At 35.0% G+C, this 22690-nt stretch overlaps 1 protein-coding gene across 1 annotated transcript in view; it reads left to right on the top strand.

The window, feature by feature from the left end:
* The first annotated feature begins 3979 nt into the window (after positions 1-3979).
* LOC138330125 (leucine-rich repeat-containing G-protein coupled receptor 5-like) overlaps positions 3980-22690 on the top strand; it is a 90139-nt gene continuing 71428 nt past the window's right edge. Inside the window, exon 1 of the mRNA XM_069277520.1 lies at positions 3980-4881. Within this exon, the coding sequence (XP_069133621.1) occupies positions 4664-4881 (218 nt within the window). The 5' untranslated portion in view covers positions 3980-4663. The remainder of the gene's footprint in view (positions 4882-22690) is intronic.

Raw genomic sequence — 22690 nt, 5'->3', positions numbered from 1 at the left:
AAACTTGAAATATTGTATTTTTTATTATTCCTGCCACTGTAGGTGAAAACAATTATATGCATGCTTTACTAAGAACATGATTAAAGGCGACTATTTTTCTACATTTAGATGATTCGTTCATTCCATTGCTATAAATCGCTTCGGTTATACCAATTGTATTTTAATATTTAGTATTAAATATGAAATACAGATTTGGGCAAGTTGAGAATCTTCTGTGGGTATGCTAGGTTTACACTATGTTCCCGGCGTCCACAGAAGCCCCGTTTCAGGCCACCGTGGACAAAACGTGGTGACCGCGAGACAACGTAAGATAACGCAGAAGAACGTGAGCGGTGGTGATTACCTTGGATGCCGTGCCAGATTTTTAAACTGTCAATAATTGCCACGGGAGTCACGGTACAGAAGGTGAACGCCACAGGACGTAATAAAACGGGATTGACGTTACAAAACATAACAGTCCGTACGAGGCCGTAAAAAAACTTCCAGACGGTCCGTGATGGAACGGGCAGCAAGCACGTTCCCCGGAATCTCACCGTTATTTCGAGTTTTGTGACGTTCTTTTGCATATTTTCCACGTTTTACCACGGTTTATGCCGATTGCCTGCACGCTTTGTGCCGTTTTGTACAGGTTTATCAAGGTTCTGACGGCAAGCCAAGGTGGATGATAACCGTTTTGATTGGAGCGGTTGAAAGCCCGACGTGATACGGCGTGTTACGTCTTATTATGGTCATACGTTGCAAGCAATATATGATGGGGTATCATTGCCTGGCCTGGTACATACATTTATTTGCTACTTCATGGAATTATTTGTGCTAATAAATAGAAATAGTCATATTTAACACATTTAAACCATCAAATTATACCAAAGCTGTTATTGCAAATGGCAGATTAAGTGAGAACCATTACAGAAAAAAATATTTGCGTAGAAACTAGGCTATAATAATTATATATCTATACCAAATATAGCTGAAATTTTCTTTTCTTTTAACACATTTTGTAATTACAAATTGTTTGAAATGACATTTTCGGCAATAAATATTGTTTCATTTGCTCCAAAAAAGCCCGACATCAGACATTCATCCCAGAAAGCCTTTGCGGACCGTGAAAAACGTATCGGAGCTTGATCAAAACGTGTAAAACGTAGCAGACCTCATCAGATCGTAACAGGCCTAGATAGAACGTAGTGGTATCCTTGATAGACCGTGCTAAAGCCGTAGTGTACCTTTAACCTCCGGAAACAGCACTTTCCCCTATATCCACGGTCCACTACGTAAACCGTAAAAAAACTTCACAAGACCTAGCTCAACTTGAATTCAGAGACAAAAATAGCCAAAATTCCACGGTGCACCACGTTTCGGGCAAAAGCGGGCTACCGTGGTCACAGGGAACATGGTGTAAGCCTAGCATTAATGTTCTTAAGATGGGAGGCATTTATCATACAAATCGTATTTAGTATCAAATATGAAGTAAAGATTTGGGTTCGTTGATTACTTTCTGCAAATAATGTTCTTGAGATGGAATACGTTATCTTGGAGTGTAATCAACCTACATCGTTAGGATAAAGAATCCTTATACTTATACAATCGAAATACACCAAGCAGATAATTCATCCATGTTTAATCTATGATATAATGATATAATCTTAATCATAATGAGTTTTATATACATGCGGTCGTTATACAGAGGTTGAATTGTACTGATCACAATTTGGGACCCTAGAAAAGTGGTCTTATGAAGCAGGTGGTCTTTATACAAAGGTGGTCGCTAAGAGAGGTTGTACTGTACTATACTAGTTTGTACACAGCACCTGAAATTGTGGAATACCCCAGGAGTTGTCTTCATCATAAGGAGATATCAAATTAATATGCGATCAGTGAAAAAATAATTTCGCTTCTTTGGTGCAATATGCGAAATCCAAAAAACTATTTTCTGCAATCGTAAAATTCCTCCAATGTCCCCCAAAGACTACATATAATTCCTATTTAACTTGGATGAAAAATGAAAAACGGCTGTGCATAATTGTAATATAAATGTGTAAAGCGAAACCTGCTCTGCAATTGTCGCAATTATACATCAGTTTTCAGGAAAAGAACGAACAGCTCATTGCTACGTACAAAATGCTTCGTCAAGGCATATGCTAAGCATTGATTGCTCAATTGCAACGACTTCATCAGTGACGCACTTTACATTACTGTGCGTCACGACAACTTTGCAGTAATACTCCAGAGGAAAAGAGATTAGAATATGAATTGCTTTCGATCTCCAAAGTCGTACCTTACAGCGGTGTTGTATCCTGTGAGAAATATCGATCCGGAAGCAGAATTTGCTTTTGATGCAATAAAAGATAGATAGGACGAATGTGATACTTTGAAGTGATGAAAATGGCTGCATTATGCATGTGCGAATCACGCATTGAACGCAACTAGTAATTGTTTTAGAAGGTGATATTACATAATGCACAAGTATGTATTACAAAGAACTTGTCTGATTCAACTTGATTGATAACGCTTCTGAATGTTTTAAATTTATTTATGATTTATTTATTTTTTTGTATATAGAGGATTTCATACAAAGTGCTCTTTTCTTTCAGACCTACGGGTATAATACTGGCTGATCTAGGGCAATACACTCATGTCGCCTGAGGCTGTATTGCATATCTACCCATGCAATAAAGCCTCGTGACGTCACGGCGTCAACAGAATTTCTATTTCCTCGTTAAAATTTTCACATTTTTTTCACAAATTTGACTGGTTTTACTATAAAAGATGTAAACAACGGAATTTGTGTTGAAAATATCAAGTAATTTGTCATGTATGGAAAATTGACTTTCAGTCGTAGATTTCTTCGAATTTATTTCAAAATGGCTGGATATTATAGTTGTAAAATTCCAATAAAACGTCGAAGTATGAAAGAAAAATACTCTATCATAAGTGGATATGAAGGATAGGGATATTCTAATCTCGGACCCTCGGGTAGAATATCCCTTTCCTTCATAACCACATATGAAAGAGTCTTATACTATCCTATGGCATTTTTGTCCGCCATGTCTATTGAGCTGCAATGACTTTATCGCGACATCTAATAAAAAATAGTTGAGTTCGTTATTTATTTTTATATTTCCCATTTTACAATCAATGGGCATATATTTAATGGTATATAACGGGGACATTTGAGCCTTACAGATATTGCAAGTTTCATGTTAACCTCTATCACGTTTAGCAGTAAATTTCATTGAAGGAGTCTCCTTAGATCATACTACTGAAGTCATTCAGCATGAAATATTACATATGAATATTAAATTGGCCAATCAGCTGTGTCACATGATATAGATAAGTACTGTTACATAAACCTAGGCTTGAAACTCGAGTCTTCATCGCTTCCCATGAATGTCATCGAAATAGCTCAACAATCCGAGGCAAAGACCTACTATAAAATCGTATGTCGTAGAAGAAATATCATTCTGAGATATGAAAATTAATTTCATTACATATACATATTTTGATTTTTAATGTTACGTTTTACTGAAGAGAGCGCGGAGTTTAAAACAGCGCATGCGTCGCGATGAATAATGTATACCCACATACTTCGGATATGATTGAATTTCGTGGGAAAGCAGAAATTTTTAAAAAAAAATATATATATATCAAATAAAAAAACAAAAATTATTGTTACAAAAATGTATTGGAAAGGTACAGTATGACTTCAAATCGCGAAACAATAGACATGACAAGGCAGCATAGTACAGAATGAATTCCTATCCCAAAGCACGATGTGGAGTAGACAGCGCGTGCGGAATGGCTGTTATTTGTATTTCCGTCCCCGCCTGATTAAGTTATGTATGGGCTTTTCACAATGCCAATCTTGCCAACATATTTCTAATACGGTATTGTCAATGGTACTGTAATGTTAGGCAATACGCTGTGTCGTCCGCGGGAGCCGCTGGCTTAGATCTACATTAGTAAATCGATTCTTACTGGTATACAAATACGTGCTCGTGTTATGACGGCCAAGCGCACTTCTTCCAATGGCGAGGAAACACGTTAGTAAACATCTTCAGGGCGGTCGCACGTGCTCTCATTCTTCACCTCCACGTGACCAGTCATCGGCATCTACATCTACAAAACATCGTAGATATGTATTCCCAGGAATGGCCGTCCCTTTGATAGCGTGAAGATACTATGCTGAATGTAAACCCAATGTGACACTAGCTAGCCGCACATTCAGGCTTACAAGCGAACAAATCGATAGGCCTGTTTCCTCTACTTGAGCCCTCGGACGGGGGTATAAAGTTACAGGGTTAGACACATCTTCACCAGTAAACTTCAGAAAATGTACGCTTGTTGGATACCAGTACCAAAAGAAGGGGTCCCTGTCCCCTATCAAATGGCCTGGATTATAGAGGATGCATCCCTTTGTGACGAGTTCATTTTGTTCTAAATATGGCGCTCTGAAGTGGCCGATACATCCCTTTATCTATTGTTTAACGTCTCCGGAGATTACCGATCCTTCAAATAGTGATAATACCCGATAATGTCATCAAGTAACAGGGTCAATCGGCTGATCGCCATTCTATGCGGGGACAGACAGGCCCTCAGAGATACCTCTGGGCTCGTTCTACATTGCCATGTTTTACATGTCGGTGAAATTCACACGTGATTATTAATGGCGACTCTAACAGGAAGTCCCAACGCCGTCACCGTCATGGCGGTAATTTTGTACATCATAATGGCTAATTGTTTTGTGTCGATTGTCGCTGAAACGACGGAAAGGACATCTGAAATGCTTTGTGAATGTGAGAGGAAAAAGATCCCATTGTGTAATTGTAGAATGAAAAACCTAACTGGGGTACCACAGGATTTACCGACTGACATCAGAGAACTGTAAGTATTAATCAGTCCTTAAACTCTTCAGGAAACTATTTACATTTGAGGAGATAATCAACAACATTATATGCACTGTCCATTTATATACGAAAAATACAAGCTTTTTACTCCCCTCGTACATCAACAAGTAATATCGGTACACAACGTCTGCTAAAGTAGTCAACATGGTTTATAGTCCCCACCCAATGATTATTATCACCGCGAGGAGGAAATTCTCGTAATTTCGCGGGACATGGCTATGATCAGGAAAATTTGATCCGCGAAAATAATGAGAAATATATTGAATCATAAGTAATAAATTTCAAAATTGTTCAAATTTAATACTCTTGTTTTTAGATCAAATTGCGAAAATTTTGACTCACAAAAATGAACCATTTTGCGGTATTTAACCACACCCATTTTTAGTGTATAGGAATTTATTTATGCCATTACATGACAACCTTGCAATACGTAAATCTATCTCAATCGAATTCAATAATGAAAACTAATTGTCCAAAAACAATAGTCTGTCTGTGTAGCAGATATTACTAGTTAATCTGACAATCCTGACATCATACTCTGAATGCTTATTTAAAAGCAATTGTATATTTCATGGAACCATACGTATAAATAATTGATGTTTATGTGTGTATGAGTGGAACACTGCCTTGATGTTGTTCATGCTTGCATCGTGGAATACATAACTGGCATAGCTTCCGGTTATATTTGCTTCGTTCTTTTTGCATATGTTTTATGACAGCGAACTGAAAGTGATTAAGCGATCAAATATTTTAACGTTTATGTATACTTGTACTTTCATTTGTTTCGATATCAAATTTCAAGTGTCAATACATTACAAAGATCAATGGATACATCAACTGCAAATAAGAAGTATATAGCTTGTGTCAATCATGGATTTCGCGATCAGTTCCAACAAACACGCATGTTTTATTTCATACTTATCAAACCCAATTAACGCTGTAATACTCGTAACATGCAGTATTATATTACTTTAATAAAAATTCGTATTCTTATGTTATGAAGATATAACACAAAAATCTGAGTGTACTCTAAATAAACCGCGAAGATAATCTCTTCAACATTTAAAATTCATTTTGGGACTCTTTTGTCTATGGAATTATTACGCCGTCATCTCAGCCAATCAGAAGCGACGTTACAAACGGCGACGCCATTTTTTCCTTTATGGGCTGATAAAGTAAACTTTTAAGCCAATGAAAATGCTCGTAACAAGCAAATTGAATTATATTACTTTAATAAAAATTCGTATTCTTATTGTTATTTCGTTTCATAGAGGATATGACGACATAATGAACATGTTGGTATGACGACATAGGGAACATGTTGGTATGACGACATAATGAACATGTTGGTATGACGACATAAGGAACATGTTGGTATGACGACATAAGGAACATGTTGGTATGACGACATAATGAACATGTTGGTATGACGACATAAGGAACATGTTGGTATGACGACATAATGAACATGTTGGTATGACGACATAAGGAACATGTTGGTATGACGACATAATGAACATGTTGGTATGACGACATAATGAACATGTTGGTATGACAACATAGGGAACATGTTGGTATGACGACATAAGGAACATGTTGGTATGACAACATAAGGAACATGTTGGTATGACGACATAAGGAACATGTTGGTATGACGACATAATGAACATGTTGGTATTGCGACATAATGAACATGTTGGTATAACGACATAGGGAACATGTTGGTATGACAATATAAGGAACGTGTTGGTATGGCGACATAATGAACATGTTGGTATAACGACATAGGGAACATGTTGGTATGACAATATAAGGAACGTGTTGGTATGGCGACATAATGAACATGTTGGTATGACAACACATTGGATCATGTTGGTATGACGACATAAGGAACATGTTGGTATGACGACATAATGAACATGTTGGTATGACAACACATTGGATCATGTTGGTATGACGACATAAGGAACATGTTGGTATGACGACATAATGAACATGTTGGTATGACGACATAGGGAACATGTTGGTATGACAACATAAGGAACATGTTGGTATGGCGACATAATGAACATGTTGGTATGACGACATAAGGAACATGTTGGTATGACGACATAATGAACATGTTGGTATGACGACATAAGGAACATGTTGGTATGACAACATAATGAACATGTTGGTATGACGACATAAGGAACATGTTGGTATGACAACATAATGAACATGTTTATATGACGACATAAGGAACATGTTGGTATGACAACATAAGGAACATGTTGGTATGACAACATAATGAACATGTTGGTATGACAACATAAGGAACATGTTGGTATGACAACATAAGGAACATGTTGGTATGACGACATAAGGAACATGTTGGTATGACGACATAAGGAACATGTTGGTATGACAACATAATGAACATGTTTATATGACGACATAAGGAACATGTTGGTATGACAACATAAGGAACATGTTGGTATGACGACATAAGGAACATGTTGGTATGACAACATAATGAACATGTTTATATGACGACAAAAGGATCATGTTGGTATGACAACATAATGAACATGTTGGTATGACAACATAATGAACATGTTGGTATGACAACATAATGAACATGTTGGTATGACAACATAAGGAACATGTTTATATGACGACATAAGGAACATGTTGGTATGACAACATAATGAACATGTTGGTATGACAACATAATGAACATGTTGGTATGACAACATAATGAACATGTTGGTATGACAACATAATGAACATGTTGGTATGACAACATAATGAACATGTTGGTATGACAACATAAGGAACATGTTGGTATGACAACACATTGGATCATGTTGGTATGACGACATAATGAACATGTTGGTATGACGACATAAGGAACATGTTGGTATGACGACATAAGGAACATGTTGGTATGACAACATAATGAACATGTTGGTATGACGACATAATGAACATGTTGGTATGACAACATAAGGAACATGTTGGTATGACGACATAAGGAACATGTTTGGTATGACGACATAAGGAACATGTTGGTATGACAACATAAGGAACATGTTGGTATGACAACATAATGAACATGTTGGTATGACAACATAATGAACATGTTGTATATGACAACATAAGGAACATGTTGGTATGACACATAAGGAACATGTTGGTATGACACATAAGAACATGTTGTATGACACATAAGAACATGTTGTATGACAACATAAGGAACATGTTGGTATATGACACATAAGGAACATGTTGGTATGACGACATAATGAACATGTTGGTATAACGACATAAGGAACATGTTGGTATGACAACATAGGGAACATGTTGGTATGACGACATAAGGAACATGTTGGTATGACGACATAAGGAACATGTTGGTATGACAACATAATGAACATGTTGGTATGACAACATAATGAACATGTTGGTATGACGACATAAGGAACATGTTGGTATGACAACATAATGAACATGTTGGTATGACGACATAAGGAACATGTTGGTATGACGACATAATGAACATGTTGGTATGACGACATAAGGAACATGTTGGTATGACGACATAAGGAACATGTTGGTATGCGACATAAGGAACATGTTGGTATGACGACATAAGGAACATGTTGGTATGCGACATAAGGAACATGTTGGTATGACGACATAAGGAACATGTTGGTATGACGACATAAGGAACATGTTGGTATGACACATAAGGAACATGTTGGTATGACAACATGAACATGTTGGTATGACAACATAATGAACATGTTTATATGACGACATAAGGAACATGTTGGTATGACAACATAATGAACATGTTGATATGACAACATAATGAACATGTTGGTATGACAACATAATGAACATGTTGGTATGACGACATAAGGAACATGTTGGTATGACGACATAAGGAACATGTTGGTATGACAACGTAATGAACATGTTTATATGACGACAAAAGGATCATGTTGGTATGACAACATAATGAACATGTTGGTATGACGACATAAGGAACATGTTGGTATGACAACATAAGGAACATGTTGGTATAACGACATAAGGAACATGTTGGTATGACAACATAATGAACATGTTGGTATGACAACATAAGGAACATGTTGGTATGACGACATAAGGAACATGTTGGTATGACAACATAAGGAACATGTTGGTATGACGACATAAGGAACATGTTGGTATGACGACATAATGAACATGTTGGTATGACGACATAAGGAACATGTTGGTATGACAACATAATGAACATGTTGGTATGGCAACGTAATGAACATGTTTATATGACGACAAAAGGATCATGTTGGTATGACAACATAAGGAACATGTTGGTATAACGCCATAAGGAACATGTTGTATGACAACATAAGGAACATGTTGGTATGACAACATAAGGAACATGTTGGTATGACAACATAAGGAACATGTTGGTATGACGACATAAGGAACATGTTGGTATGACAACATAAGGAACATGTTGGTATGACAACATAATGAACATGTTGGTATGACAACATAATGAACCTGTTGGTATGACAACATAAGGAACATGTTGGTATGACAACATAAGGAACATGTTGGTATGGCGACATAAGGAACATGTTGGTATGACAACATAAGGAACATGTTGGTATGACGACATAAGGAACATGTTGGTATGACAACATAAGGAACATGTTGGTATGACGACATAAGGAACATGTTGGTATGACGACATAAGGAACATGTTGGTATGACGACATAAGGAACATGTTGGTATGACGACATAGGGAACATGTTGGTATAACGACATAAGGAACATGTTGGTATAACGACATAAGGAACACGTTGGCATAGCGACATAGGGAACATGTTGGTATAACGACATAAGGAACATGTTGGTATAACGACATAAGGAACATGTTGGTATAACGACATAAGGAACACGTTGGCATAGCGACATAGGGAACATGTTGGTATGACGACATAAGGAACACGTTGACATAGCGACATAGGGAACATGTTTGTATGACTACATTATGAACATGTTGGTATGGCGACATAAGGAACATGTTGGTATGGTGACATATTGAACATATTGGTATGGCGACATAAGGAATATGCTGGTAAGACAACATAAGGAACATGTTGGTATGGCGGTATAAGGAAGATGTTGGTATGACAACATAAGGAACATGTTAGGGAGTTTTTCCTTAATATATCAAGTCCAAAATGTATTATCCATCAAGCTATATTAGCAACTGAAAACGTCATTTGCCAAAGCATACATATTTATGAAGCTATTTCATCTTCTTTGGACAAGTTTACTAGAATATACGAAAATGATTATGAAAGCTAGCAAACCATTTTGTCCCCTGAAATTACCAAGATTCTGGAGGCAGTTATTTGATTGGCTTATCCGAAAGGTCAGCAGAACGTAACCCCAAATGGAATGATGTCAGGTCATCTAGTGAGAGTAAGGAATAAGGATTCTTTTATCAGATTGTATTTATACCAACATTCTTTCTTTCTGACAACTCCTTTGATTACAAATGCATCACATACGAACCTTAAACATGCCATGGTGATATTTATATACCAACTTCCCTCCAGACATGGCACAACATTCATCGATTATGAATCCATCATATACGAAACTAAAGTTACCAAATCGTCTGCTTAATATCCTTAAAGCTTTTCGATAGTTATTACCAAAAACAAGCAATCTTTCCTCAAAACGGAATTATTCCGGAAATCAGTACTCACCACGTCAAATTTTTGTTAAAAATATTTTCGCTCTATTTTTCAATTTTGTTTTGAAAGAATAAAAATTCATTTTGTGAATAACACGGCGCTTTCTTGCTGGGTTACGTTTTATAATCATCGATTCAGATGTTGTATTGTGGAGTCTAAACGGTTTATCGATTACGAATATATATATTCAACATTACTCGATTCCTATATAAAAGAAATTGAAAATTTGAATCAACAATTTTGTTTTCAATTTCTTATTGACGGTTCCTGGGTTTTGTAACGATATTACAAATGTTTTGTTCATGACGCCTCCTTACAGAAATAACTCTGTATTTGAAAATGAATTTATACAATTCAAATAAATCGACATTTATCAAGTTATATTTTTTTGTTGCTATTAATGCATTTTATTAAGCTTATTGACCCAGTTAATGGCATCGCCCATTATCCGCCATCGAAGCCATATAATAGTATGATCACATTCAACCATTATAGCACCGTTTCTGAATGGCAAGCTATGAAAATTGCAAATGTACCATAGAGATTTAATTATCGTTTTAATGCAATTGACGTTGATATGATATATGTGTAATTACTTTTGTAAAACGTGCAAACAGACTAAAACGTAGTCCTTCTTAACAGACAGATTTCAGTGCATCATCGGCGACAAACTAAAATGGGGACTGCAGTATTACTGAATTGTTCCGATATATTACCACTAGTCCTATATACTCGGTTGCAAAACAGCAAGGCTGTGATTTTTCTCCGAACTCTCCGGTGTTCTTCTACATCTTGAATTTGACAAGCCCTTAAATGACCATGGCTTTTATCAGAACCTAAAACAAACAAACGAGGCGTGATAATCTATGTGTAATTATTTATCAACCGCAATCTCAAACACTAACGATTGATGTAGCATATTATGTCAGACGAAAAACGTAATACTGAGCAGAATGTGTTGTAATCTTGATTTTTGTACAAAGGAAGCACAAAAGCGCATGCTCTGGAAAGAGGAATGGGTTTAATATTACGATCTTTATTTCATTCGAAATAAGAATAAGCGAGCATAATCTGTTTGACATGAGTAATCTTTCTAAACTGAAAAACAACCACTATTCTTTATTGTACTTATAAGAGCATTATTATCAGATTCAGGAAACAGACACGATTTGTGTTTGCAATATCGGAAACACTCACCATATATCAATCAATATACCGTCTAGGGATCCATCCCTGAACCCGTACAAAAAACGCGAATCATATCCCAATATCTCACTTGATATATCACATGGCGTTCTGACTGTTCTAGTAATGATATATGTATTTATTACCATCGACTACATGTTGAAGTTTGCTAAAGGAGTGCCAGGAAATAAACAACTGCTATCTCCTGTAAATACCAAAACCATGTCTCTGTATTTACGATTCGGATAAAGACACGAGATTCTTACACATTAATAATAGAATTTGAGATACAGGGATGACAAAAATCGATACATTTATACTTAAACATTTCTATTGTTTTATTAATTTTTTAAAGTAAAAATTCTTCAAAAAATGGTTATGCATATTGCAACAACGTTACACAATTCGATTTCTATGGAGACCATTTTTAAAGTAACCCCACCGCTGGCTGCAGTTAAAGCCATTTCTGCAATCCTGAATCATGGCAGTCTTATGCATTAATGTTTCCAACATTTAACTCCCTAAGGTAACATTTTGTCGGTGTCGAACTGTGTAACCCGTTTCATGCGTTCTTTTACAAATATGACGACTAAACCCGGTGAAAATTTTAGACATCTTTTCCAAATATGCCCGACGCGTCTGAAAACGACTCCAAAACCGCGATAATGTCATTATAGGTTTTGGGCTTCGGCAATCCATCACGTGAGCTTATGTTTAGTCAGACATACTTTATCTACGAGAAAGGTTTCGTAATGGACTTTTACGACAGTTAGAAGTACAAAACCATGATATATGGATATAGAGAGGAATTTTCAACAAGCTAGGGAAGTACTTTGTTCCTACATTCGTTTGACAAATTATTTCATCGATTTCAAGTTGTGTCTTCTAATAGTATAACAAAAGGAGAAATTACCATTTTTAGAATTTCAGATGAATTTTAGCCTATTTGGCCCTTTTTGGTCCCATCCCTCAAGCCCCTGAAGGCTGTTGTGTTGGTCTCATCATCGGATACATTGTATTGGCATTGATGTTGGTTTCCTCGTACAAGTCAGGGTGTATTGCTCGGTGTCTTTTGTAGTATGCTTCAGTGAGATTACACTATAAATGGGACTAGTTCCAATATTATAAATATACCCCACACTAATATACCGTAGCCCCAGACACGCAAGACATTCACCATTCAACCCATTACATACAGGGAGGCCGTCATTTAAAGCCCACTTCATTTCCGAAAAAAAACCGTTAAAAGTATTTATAGCAGTATTAACTTGAGAAAAATCTGTATGCCTATCCTAAGATGACTTTACCGCACCAAACATATGCTAGATTACCTGTGCAAACAATGCAGCTTGTTCTAGATAATGCTAGATTACACCAGACTACGTACGTGAACAACGAAGGAGCCTTTATCTTAACACCGGAAAACATAAGACGACTCAAGTTATTGTTTAATTAACATTGCCATAATTTCAATTTTAAAGTGTTTAGGAAGTCATAAATGTAGTATTAACGTTATATAATCAATCAATATATCGGAAACAAAATACCGTTCCTGGCCTGATATCTCTACCTCAAGAAGACGCCAATAACAAAATAATATTATGAAAAAATACATTTCTGAATTGTTTCATAATACCCCATGTATAATATATTAGTTATACTGTGTTGGTATCAAATTTCACAAATAACAAATGACGTTCTACTTCAGGCAATACCTTTTTCGTCCTTGGCGGGGTCGTGGTGGTCGATTGGTGCATAATGAATTTTGGGACCCTACAAAATTATGAGTTACATTTTGAAATTTGAAAATCGTTTGTATTATGGAATAAACCTTTAAATAATCTAAGCTGTTAATTCTGTAGAGAGGGTTTCAACCTTTAAATAATCTAAGCTGAAATAATCTAAGCTTAATTCTGTAGAGAGGGTTTCAGAATTGTACCTATTGTATCCTTTGTATTCATTAGGATATAGTACCCTGGTTATTGTTTTACTATTGAAAAGGAAAACCCACATTTTCTCTCTGTTACTACAGAAACATATTCTAATTTTATTTATCATCACACCAGTTTCTCTCTAAAAAGGTAACCTTGAACCACACATCGGTTCTACATCAAAATATATAAAACTTGATGTTAGTATAAATAGGGCTTGATACCGATATTCGATAACACTATTGTATCGATACCGATTTTAACATGACCTGGTGGGGTATGTTATTCGATGTCTTTGACGACATGTGTCAGTGAGTTAGCAGTGAAAAGCAGGAGTTCCACTATCGCATGGAGACACAACACGAACCAACCACGTTTCTTGAAACATGCGCCCTCACAACATATCGACTACATTGAAAACTGTACTAAAACAACCTTAGCTGGTATCAAACTGTTACACGTAATCAACTAATGGCAATCGCACTTCAACAAACTGACATACAAAAGACCTGTCACAAGCTATAGAGAATAGTTAAAGTTGAGCATATTGTCTAGCGAGAAACAATATCGATACTTGTCAGCTTCTAACACTATAACGACTCTGAGTTGTCGAACTTGTACTCTCTCCATCAAACCCTCATAGACAAATGCACACCATACTGAATTACACTAGTTATTTGAAAGACCTGGTAAAAACACTGTCTATTGATCGGTCTCCATTTTCTTTGTGGAGCACAATTTGATGAAATTTAAATATATACATGTCGATTTGAATATTTTGAATTGGATACATTGGGGGAATCAAACCGATGCAAATTTTAAATAAGCACTCTTTCAAATGAAAAGTCTCGCGTTAAGGCGGAATAAAGAAAATGTCTCGGGAATCTTAACTGAATGTCAAAAGTTGGATGTAGAACGGTGAGCAATAACGAACGGTGTTTAGAGAATTTATTTCCCTTTGGGAAATTAATGAAGGATGATAAAGCATGACCTACTCTAATGAATGTAGGTGAACGCAAATAATTGATATTTCCCGTCGAATGTTTCATATATCATTCTAGAGTGTAATGTACTTTTATTGGTTGAATATTATAAGACTCTTTCATATGTGGATATGAAGTATAGGGATATTCTACCCTAGGGACACAAAATTTTGTAACCCCGAGGCCTGCCGAGAGTTTTACATTTTGTGATTCCGAGGGTAGAATATCCCTATCTTCCATATCCATGTACGAAAGATTATTTTCCTCTCATACCTCAACGTTTTATTGCAATTTTAATACAAGAATTGTCCGCCATTTTGAAATAAATTCGAAACAAAATGTGAGTGCAAATCAATTCTCCATACATGAAAATATGCGTGATAATTTCAACGCCCGTTGTTTGCATCTTTTACGTAAAAAGTAAATCCAGTCTAGTTTCTAAAAAAATAAAATAGTAATTTTGTTAACACTGTGACGTCATGAGGCTTTATTGCATGGGTAGCCAATATAGCCTCAGGCGACACGAGTGTGTTGTCCTATACCAGACAGTATTACACGTTTAAGTATGAGAGAAAATTAAGGAATACATGTTTTCATATTGGTTGGCAGATTTAAAAAGCATGAAGCCCATTAACTGTTTAAGTTAAATACGGATGGCCTTCCATGAACACAATTAATAGGTTGTGTGAATGTCTTGATGTTTAGTTCTAAAGCCGTAATATATATATATATATATATGTTCTGATATTCCATTGATTTTATTGGCTAATACATGGTCACGTGACGTTCAATGTATTTTTAGAAACACCGAATCAAATTCCTTTTACGAACTTAATTGCTCAAACAAGGACGCGTTCTTTGACCAATGTTTTCTTGTTCTTGATATGCATATGAGAGGCTGTTTTTAGCATTTGTTAAAGAAACGACATACCCAATATAAAAGCAGGACTATTGCTTCGGTCCATATATGGTGTTATATCACTCTTGTAGAATTTAAAATAATGACCACAGGCTACGCCCTCGGTCATTATTGGTTCTACCCAGGCGATGTAACACCATATGGACCTCAACAAATGTCATTAATTGCCATATAAATATATTAAGTACATTTACTATGTTTTAACATTTTCTATGCAATCATTTAATATGCCGCGAAAAAAATAATAGGGGGATTTAATATTTGGTATAAAGTGAAAATGTGTTATTTTAGGTTTCGATGACATTGCGTGATTTCATTATTAATTTACAGTGTCGTGCGGTATTGAGATATGTCTGCAATTTCAAGTTTCAACGACATGGCAAGATACAAAGTGAATCTTTAACTCATAAAACTTCAGTCTGCTATTTCAAGTTTCAATGGTATTGCGTGACATCTCCAGAAACTATCGAACTGCATCTGACACACATATCCTGTAATGGATTTGTCGGGGATGCTAAAAGCGGACACAAAACTAAAATCAGGAAAATAAATTAGATTGTGCAAGGGACTTGTCAGCGATGCTAAAAGTAGACACAAATTTAAAATCAGGAAAATGAATTAGATTTTGCGAAAGTGTACTTTCTGAACTGCTTTCTGAACAGGGTTCTTTCGTGCTTTCAATAGTTATCAGAACTGCTAAAAGTTAACAAGTTGACAATTAATTTCTTATTCCACATCGTCATTAACACGTTTGCGATGTAGCATTGTATTTTTGCTAGTCGACTGACGTAATGGTTAAGTATTTCGCATAGCCGCTCGTGATATTATCCCCGGTACGTACGATAATAGATCAGGGGTCACCTGCCCTTTCCTGAAAACGTCTGCTGCCTAATGCTCCGCTACTTCACGCGTGGTAATAGCTGGACCTCTGTAAAAGATTTATAAAAGTTATGACGCAATCGATATAAAAAGAAGTATTAGTTAAATACATAAAAACGTTACCATAAATACGACAATGATTGAGAACATGGCATTGGTGTATTTTTATCTCATCTTGAATGGCTGGTTTGTTTTATTTACCCATTAACAGCAAGAGGCATTTAAGGACGGCCTCCCCTGTATGAAATGTGGTTGCGTGGATGCCTACGTAATTTGGCAGGTTGCGGTACGGTAGTCTTATGTCTCTTTGCTTTAGTGAAAACTCTTGTCCATTTTATAGTGCTATATCACTGAAGCATACTGCCGGAGACACCGGATAGCACACCCCACTAGGTCACGTTAATCCACTAACGTCCCCTAATAATTATCAATGATCGACTATCACAACCCGGTACTGGGTTCTTCGTCGCACAACATTTGCGTTTCCGTATTTTATTAATTGCGATAAAAATAGACATTGGTTCCTTATAAGGCAATTTTTGTAAATAATTATGAGCGTTTGTTTGTTTGTTTGTTTGTTTGTTTGATTAATTAAAGTCAAATTAAGAGCTATGGTCAACGATTTTATTATGAGCGCTATAGGGCGTTCAGCTTAATCAGCCAGCCCGATATGGTGCTCTTTCTGACGTGATTTAATTTAGCCTGACCTTATTTGTCTCCACCTGTTCCCTCCAACAGACATTGCTAACTGATACGTACAAATTTATCCTATTTGTACCATACAATGAAATGTGACTACATGATTAATGGACATATATATAATGAAGCGAAAACAGCACAGCAATTAGGATATACGATTTATAGTTCTACTGGAAGGAATTCAGCATAAGCGTGATATGTCATTGACATATTTTGTTTTTCGCAGAAGGAAATATTTAATATTTTGATTAACTGCGCAAGGAGACACAGCACTAATACACCACAGTATCTAAAACAAACATATATTTATCACACATCACAACGTTGTTATAGATTCGAGAGGCCGTCATTACATGACTCGGGCTGTCCATACAACGTAAAACATCAAACATCAAACCAAACTAATAATTTGGTCTTAGAACGTGTCACCACCTCGGAACAAATGTATGTTCCCAAATCTGAGTTTAATGTCTCGGATGTATTACAAAAAACTTTGAGAATGTTTTTGATCATGGGTGCGAACTTCAATTCTTTTAACGATGATTTTTGATATGCCTTTTCATAATATTTCTTAATATTTTTTTTTAATTTTATTTATTTTATTTATTTTGTATTTTTTTATTTTTTTTTTTTTATTTATTTTGTATTTTTTTATTTTTTTTTGGGGGGGGGGGGGGTATTTCACATTGATCTTGTCTCATCAAGTATTACAGCTAAACATTTCAGCTTTTTTTTCTTTCACGTTTCCCATAACAAACTCTCATATAATTTCTGTCTTAAAGTATATGACTGCTTTTTGGTTATTGAAATGCTATGTTTATGTACAATGGGATAGGATACACGTTTTCCATTATCTAAGAAGCACTCCAAACTCCAAAAAATAAGTTCGGATTTCAAATTCAAGTTTCCCGGGATTTTCTCTGCAAATCCTTTCCATATAACCTTTATTTTCCATTGAAACTTGTATTCAAAGATATAAATATTTATAGCCAAAGCACACTGTTTAATGTAAATTATGATAAAATAGTATACAAATGTCAGCAATAAACACATAATATCATTCTTTCTATCAGACAAAAGAATCGAATCGAAATTGTGATTAACTCTCAACTCTTCCTTTATAAGTCTCAACTTGATCGTAAGCTTCAAATGTGTAAAACATTAATATTTTTCTGTTCATGAAAAGAAAAAAACGATCAAGAAAAAAACATGATTCCTACACAAAAACTAGAACACATGGTATATAAAAAAGACAAACGATAGAAATATGAAATTAAGTTCCTTGAAATGACTACAAGCTAACAATGCATGTGTAATCAACATCTAAATTTGTCACCTGAGTCTTTTGTTTGAGAATACAATGCCTAATGAATTCTGTAGAATAATATTCTACAGGCAGGAAACAGGTTGGTAACCGTGCGATGCGTATTGTTTGAAGTGACATTAAATGACATTTGATAACGTCACGTCGTATCGATTACTTCAGACAATTGTGTATTTTTCTACTCAGAAACTATAGTTCTCAGTATTAATAACTGCGTCATTGACAAGAATTAGCTGGGAGAATGTCAGAAATAGTATTTGTTCTTCTCTTTGGGGGTGAAATAGAATATCAAAATTACATTAAAGGATTAATTTCACGTTCTGAAATATACATCTGTTGATATTAATGTGCCATAACCGCTGATGTACTTTTAAAAACATAAGATCTGATCAGAATGTTCTGTTTATTATTTTGTTTATCCCAGAGTGTTTCTGGATTAATTGACTGATATATTTATAAGACCTTATCAGAATGTTTTGTGTATTTTTTTATATAAGTACTTGAATGTGGTTGTGCATTAATGGATCTATGTATTCTCTTGCTTCCCCCTTTGTTTGCATATGCTTGTATCTTACTTTAGTTTGCTCCTCATAGAATATCATAATACAGAGAAATGTTTGTTTGCATATGCAATTATCTTAAATTATTTTGCTCCTGATAGAATATAATATAAAATCTCTACAAGGAAATATGCAAATAAGACTCATTTTTGAAGGTTTGAAGGCTATAAACTAGTTAGGGATATCCAAGAGGGGCATATTAAATTCGGTTAAACCAGAGTCTCTGAGGAATTAATTTGCCTACCATTCATACCAAACATGTGAAAGAGTAATTCTCTCTCATATGAATAATAATTTTTCGATATAATATCCTGAAATTGTTTTTTTTCTTCTTGTGGGCTTAAATTTGTGGACACCACTCCTATGACGTCACTATGCATCAAATACCATATGACATCACGATTTATCTTTCTTACTCAGACTCCTATATAATAAACATGCAAATTAAACATTTTATGTATTACCCTGGACATAGTAATATAAATTTCTAACTTATTACTACCTTACTGTTACAGTAATACCAAAGCTACATAACAAAACATATAATCCGATCACATTAAACTGTTAACAGGCAAGTAAGAACAATCTGCCTCTGTGCTCAATGCATCCTAATACAGAATTAGAGGTAAAATTTTCACCGATAAGCAAGTATCCTCGAAACAAAGCCAAAATTCTATAAGGTCCTCTCGACTCGATAGCTTTTTCATTTTCACTAATACATAACTGTTGACTACTGAAAATCACATGCCGTTTATTGTTAATCTTCATCATCAAAGTTTATTAGAGAGACGCTCGAATTGTCTACTACCCAGTGATAAATGAGACACTTTTATTGATACTGAGCAATTAATGCTACTCTAATGGGTATTCTGTTTATGTCATTATTTTTATTTCATGACTCATATCAGACAACAGGAGAACTATTATTACCTAACTGGCGAGACACGGGCTTGACAATGTGATTTCGCAGTGGTCTTCAGCGGTAAATGTTCAGGACGAGGAAGTAAACACATGATCACTTGAACCAGTTTGGCTGCTAACTCTGATGAAATATAGTCTAGCATTCGAACCCGTTTTATATTTTATAAATAAACAATGTGTATCGATATTAACATTTTCTTTCATTGAACAATAAATAAAAATAAATGGTTAATCGGAAAAATTGGTATAGATATTAATCAATATTTGTCATTTAACTAGAAATACACATAGATGATTGATTAAAAAAACAATCCAATAGTAGCATACACGGAAACGATCGAAGCTTCGATTCAAATATGAAGGACCGATTTGTTATGAAACCCTACTTTCTATAAATAGACTCCCATCTATTGGATATGAGTTAAATACGAACATGACACGGTTGACATATGCCGACTGTAGATCGGACACGTCTGCTATTTTCCACATATAAAACAATGAATTTACTTGTAATTACTTATTAGATAATTTGATTCAAACATTTTATTTGGATAAATACAAATGAGATTAGACACGCGTATTAAACAATTTATATTTTGCCGTCAATAGGTCGCAAAACATTAAAATTTGCTTAATTTGTTTCATACTTAATTTTCATCAATATCTCGGTGACTATTTCTCTCTATGCCGATAATTTGTTTGCCAAAGAAATGTTTAAAAGCATAGGACAGAAATTATAAAATTACATAACTGAAGCATCAATTAACCATATAAAATGACAATATTTCCTTTGACAGCATGAAACGTGTTAACTACAATGAAAACCACAATGAAGTTCGAATAAACGTCGCTATTTGTACTTCTTAAGATATAATTGAAACCATTTTTTCCTCAATTGTAGTTTAATATCATTGTGTCATATCATGATTCTCAATATCTTTTGTCGTCCGCTCTGCCCACAAGGATCAACAATAATGAAATTTTTGCACTGTTGTGAAATGAAAATTTGAAATATGAAGACATAGAAAAACAAGTTTATAAAATATGTCACGATTAAAAAGTTACCTAGAGGCTTGGCATAATTTATAATTCACTTCAGTCAGTCTGTGACCCAGCGCATTGTAAGAATGTTATGTTGTTGATAAATATTTTGTTCTTTACTTTTCGCAATACCGATAAGATTAATAGAATTTTACATGGGTCTGTCAAGTGGACAGTGATATCTCAATCCGAGTGAAAGATTTTGGCTTGTCGACCCGAGGCTTGCCCATGTAAGATTATTTTTATCTCATATTAAAAGAAATCATACTAGGGATTAATTTATTATGTTAAAAATTAATGGCGTCCACGACAATAATCTCCACATGTATAGATGCCGTCATTATCAAGCATATGTGAGCTGTCTTTTCCCTACCCCGGTAAAAGACGGATTTATGTTTTCCTAAGCAATCGTTGGATAACCTTGTCGGGTACGGGAAAAAAATCCATCTATCAGTTTCAATTAGTCTGTGCAAAACGGTCATTCCAAAGAAATGCCTGCAAACAAGTAATTTCATTTTTCATTTTAACACTTTATGTGGTTACTTTTTGGATTATACGATAAATGTTCAAATATCATGCCATTTAAATCTCGGTATGATATACAAAAGGATCTACAATGAATATATGATTTTAAGGATTTAATATAATTTAGAAACATATATAAGAAATATCGTTGATGTATTTCTGCTTTTTAGTTAACATTATGGATGAAGTTTCAAAGGCAAAAATATAGATTACATATTATTTTCGGTATAAGTTTTGTACTGTTACTCCAATATTACATAACTGACAACCGTCCACATTTTATTTTCACTCAAAAGCTGTGCCGTGTTTGCATCGTTATGGCAGAAGTTTGAAATAAAAACACACATTACAGATATATTCATGGACATTATAGATATATTCATGCTTATTTTTGTGATTTTACTCGTAAAAAGATAGTGTTACATTATACTGTTTTTTACCACACAGACATTTACATATGCTATCTAAATCTCAATCCAGACTGATCATTTTGATATCGCTATCAAATTGGACTATCTAATTTAAAGTTAGATATATGCTTGTTTGAATGTTTGAAATGGTGTAAATGGAATGTTTTGAAACTGAAAATATCTACATCATAAAGCTAGAATAACCATTTACTCGAAAAACTCAAATTGTAGATCTAACGTATACGTTTAATTACATGCTGTATACATGTATAGTACTAGGCTTACCTTGTGTAGCCGCGGACTACTGTGACATCACAAGACCACGTGACCGCCTTGCTCATAATCTCTAAACCATAGTCGACACTACCCGTAAATCACAACCAAAACCTACCGAAAGCTAGGCGATTCGTTGGGTTGGACTTGATTTTTCATTCAACAAAAGTAATATCCTGACGTATTTTCAAAAAAAAGTTGACTGCACAAATCCTTTAATGTACCATTATATTTTACATTTCCGCTGTTTTACTTATTCTTCAAAAAGCCATGATTGAATTTTTAAATGAACATAAATGAAATTATCTTATATGAAATGCAAGTAAAAGAATTATAATGATGGCATGTCTGCAATGTGAATTAAAAT

Source organism: Argopecten irradians, chromosome 8 (genome assembly GCF_041381155.1).
Source record: "Argopecten irradians isolate NY chromosome 8, Ai_NY, whole genome shotgun sequence".
Lineage (NCBI taxonomy): Eukaryota > Metazoa > Mollusca > Bivalvia > Pectinida > Pectinidae > Argopecten > Argopecten irradians.
The sequence above is the reverse complement of the archived record's forward strand: the minus strand, read 5'-3'. Positions and strand labels throughout refer to the sequence as shown.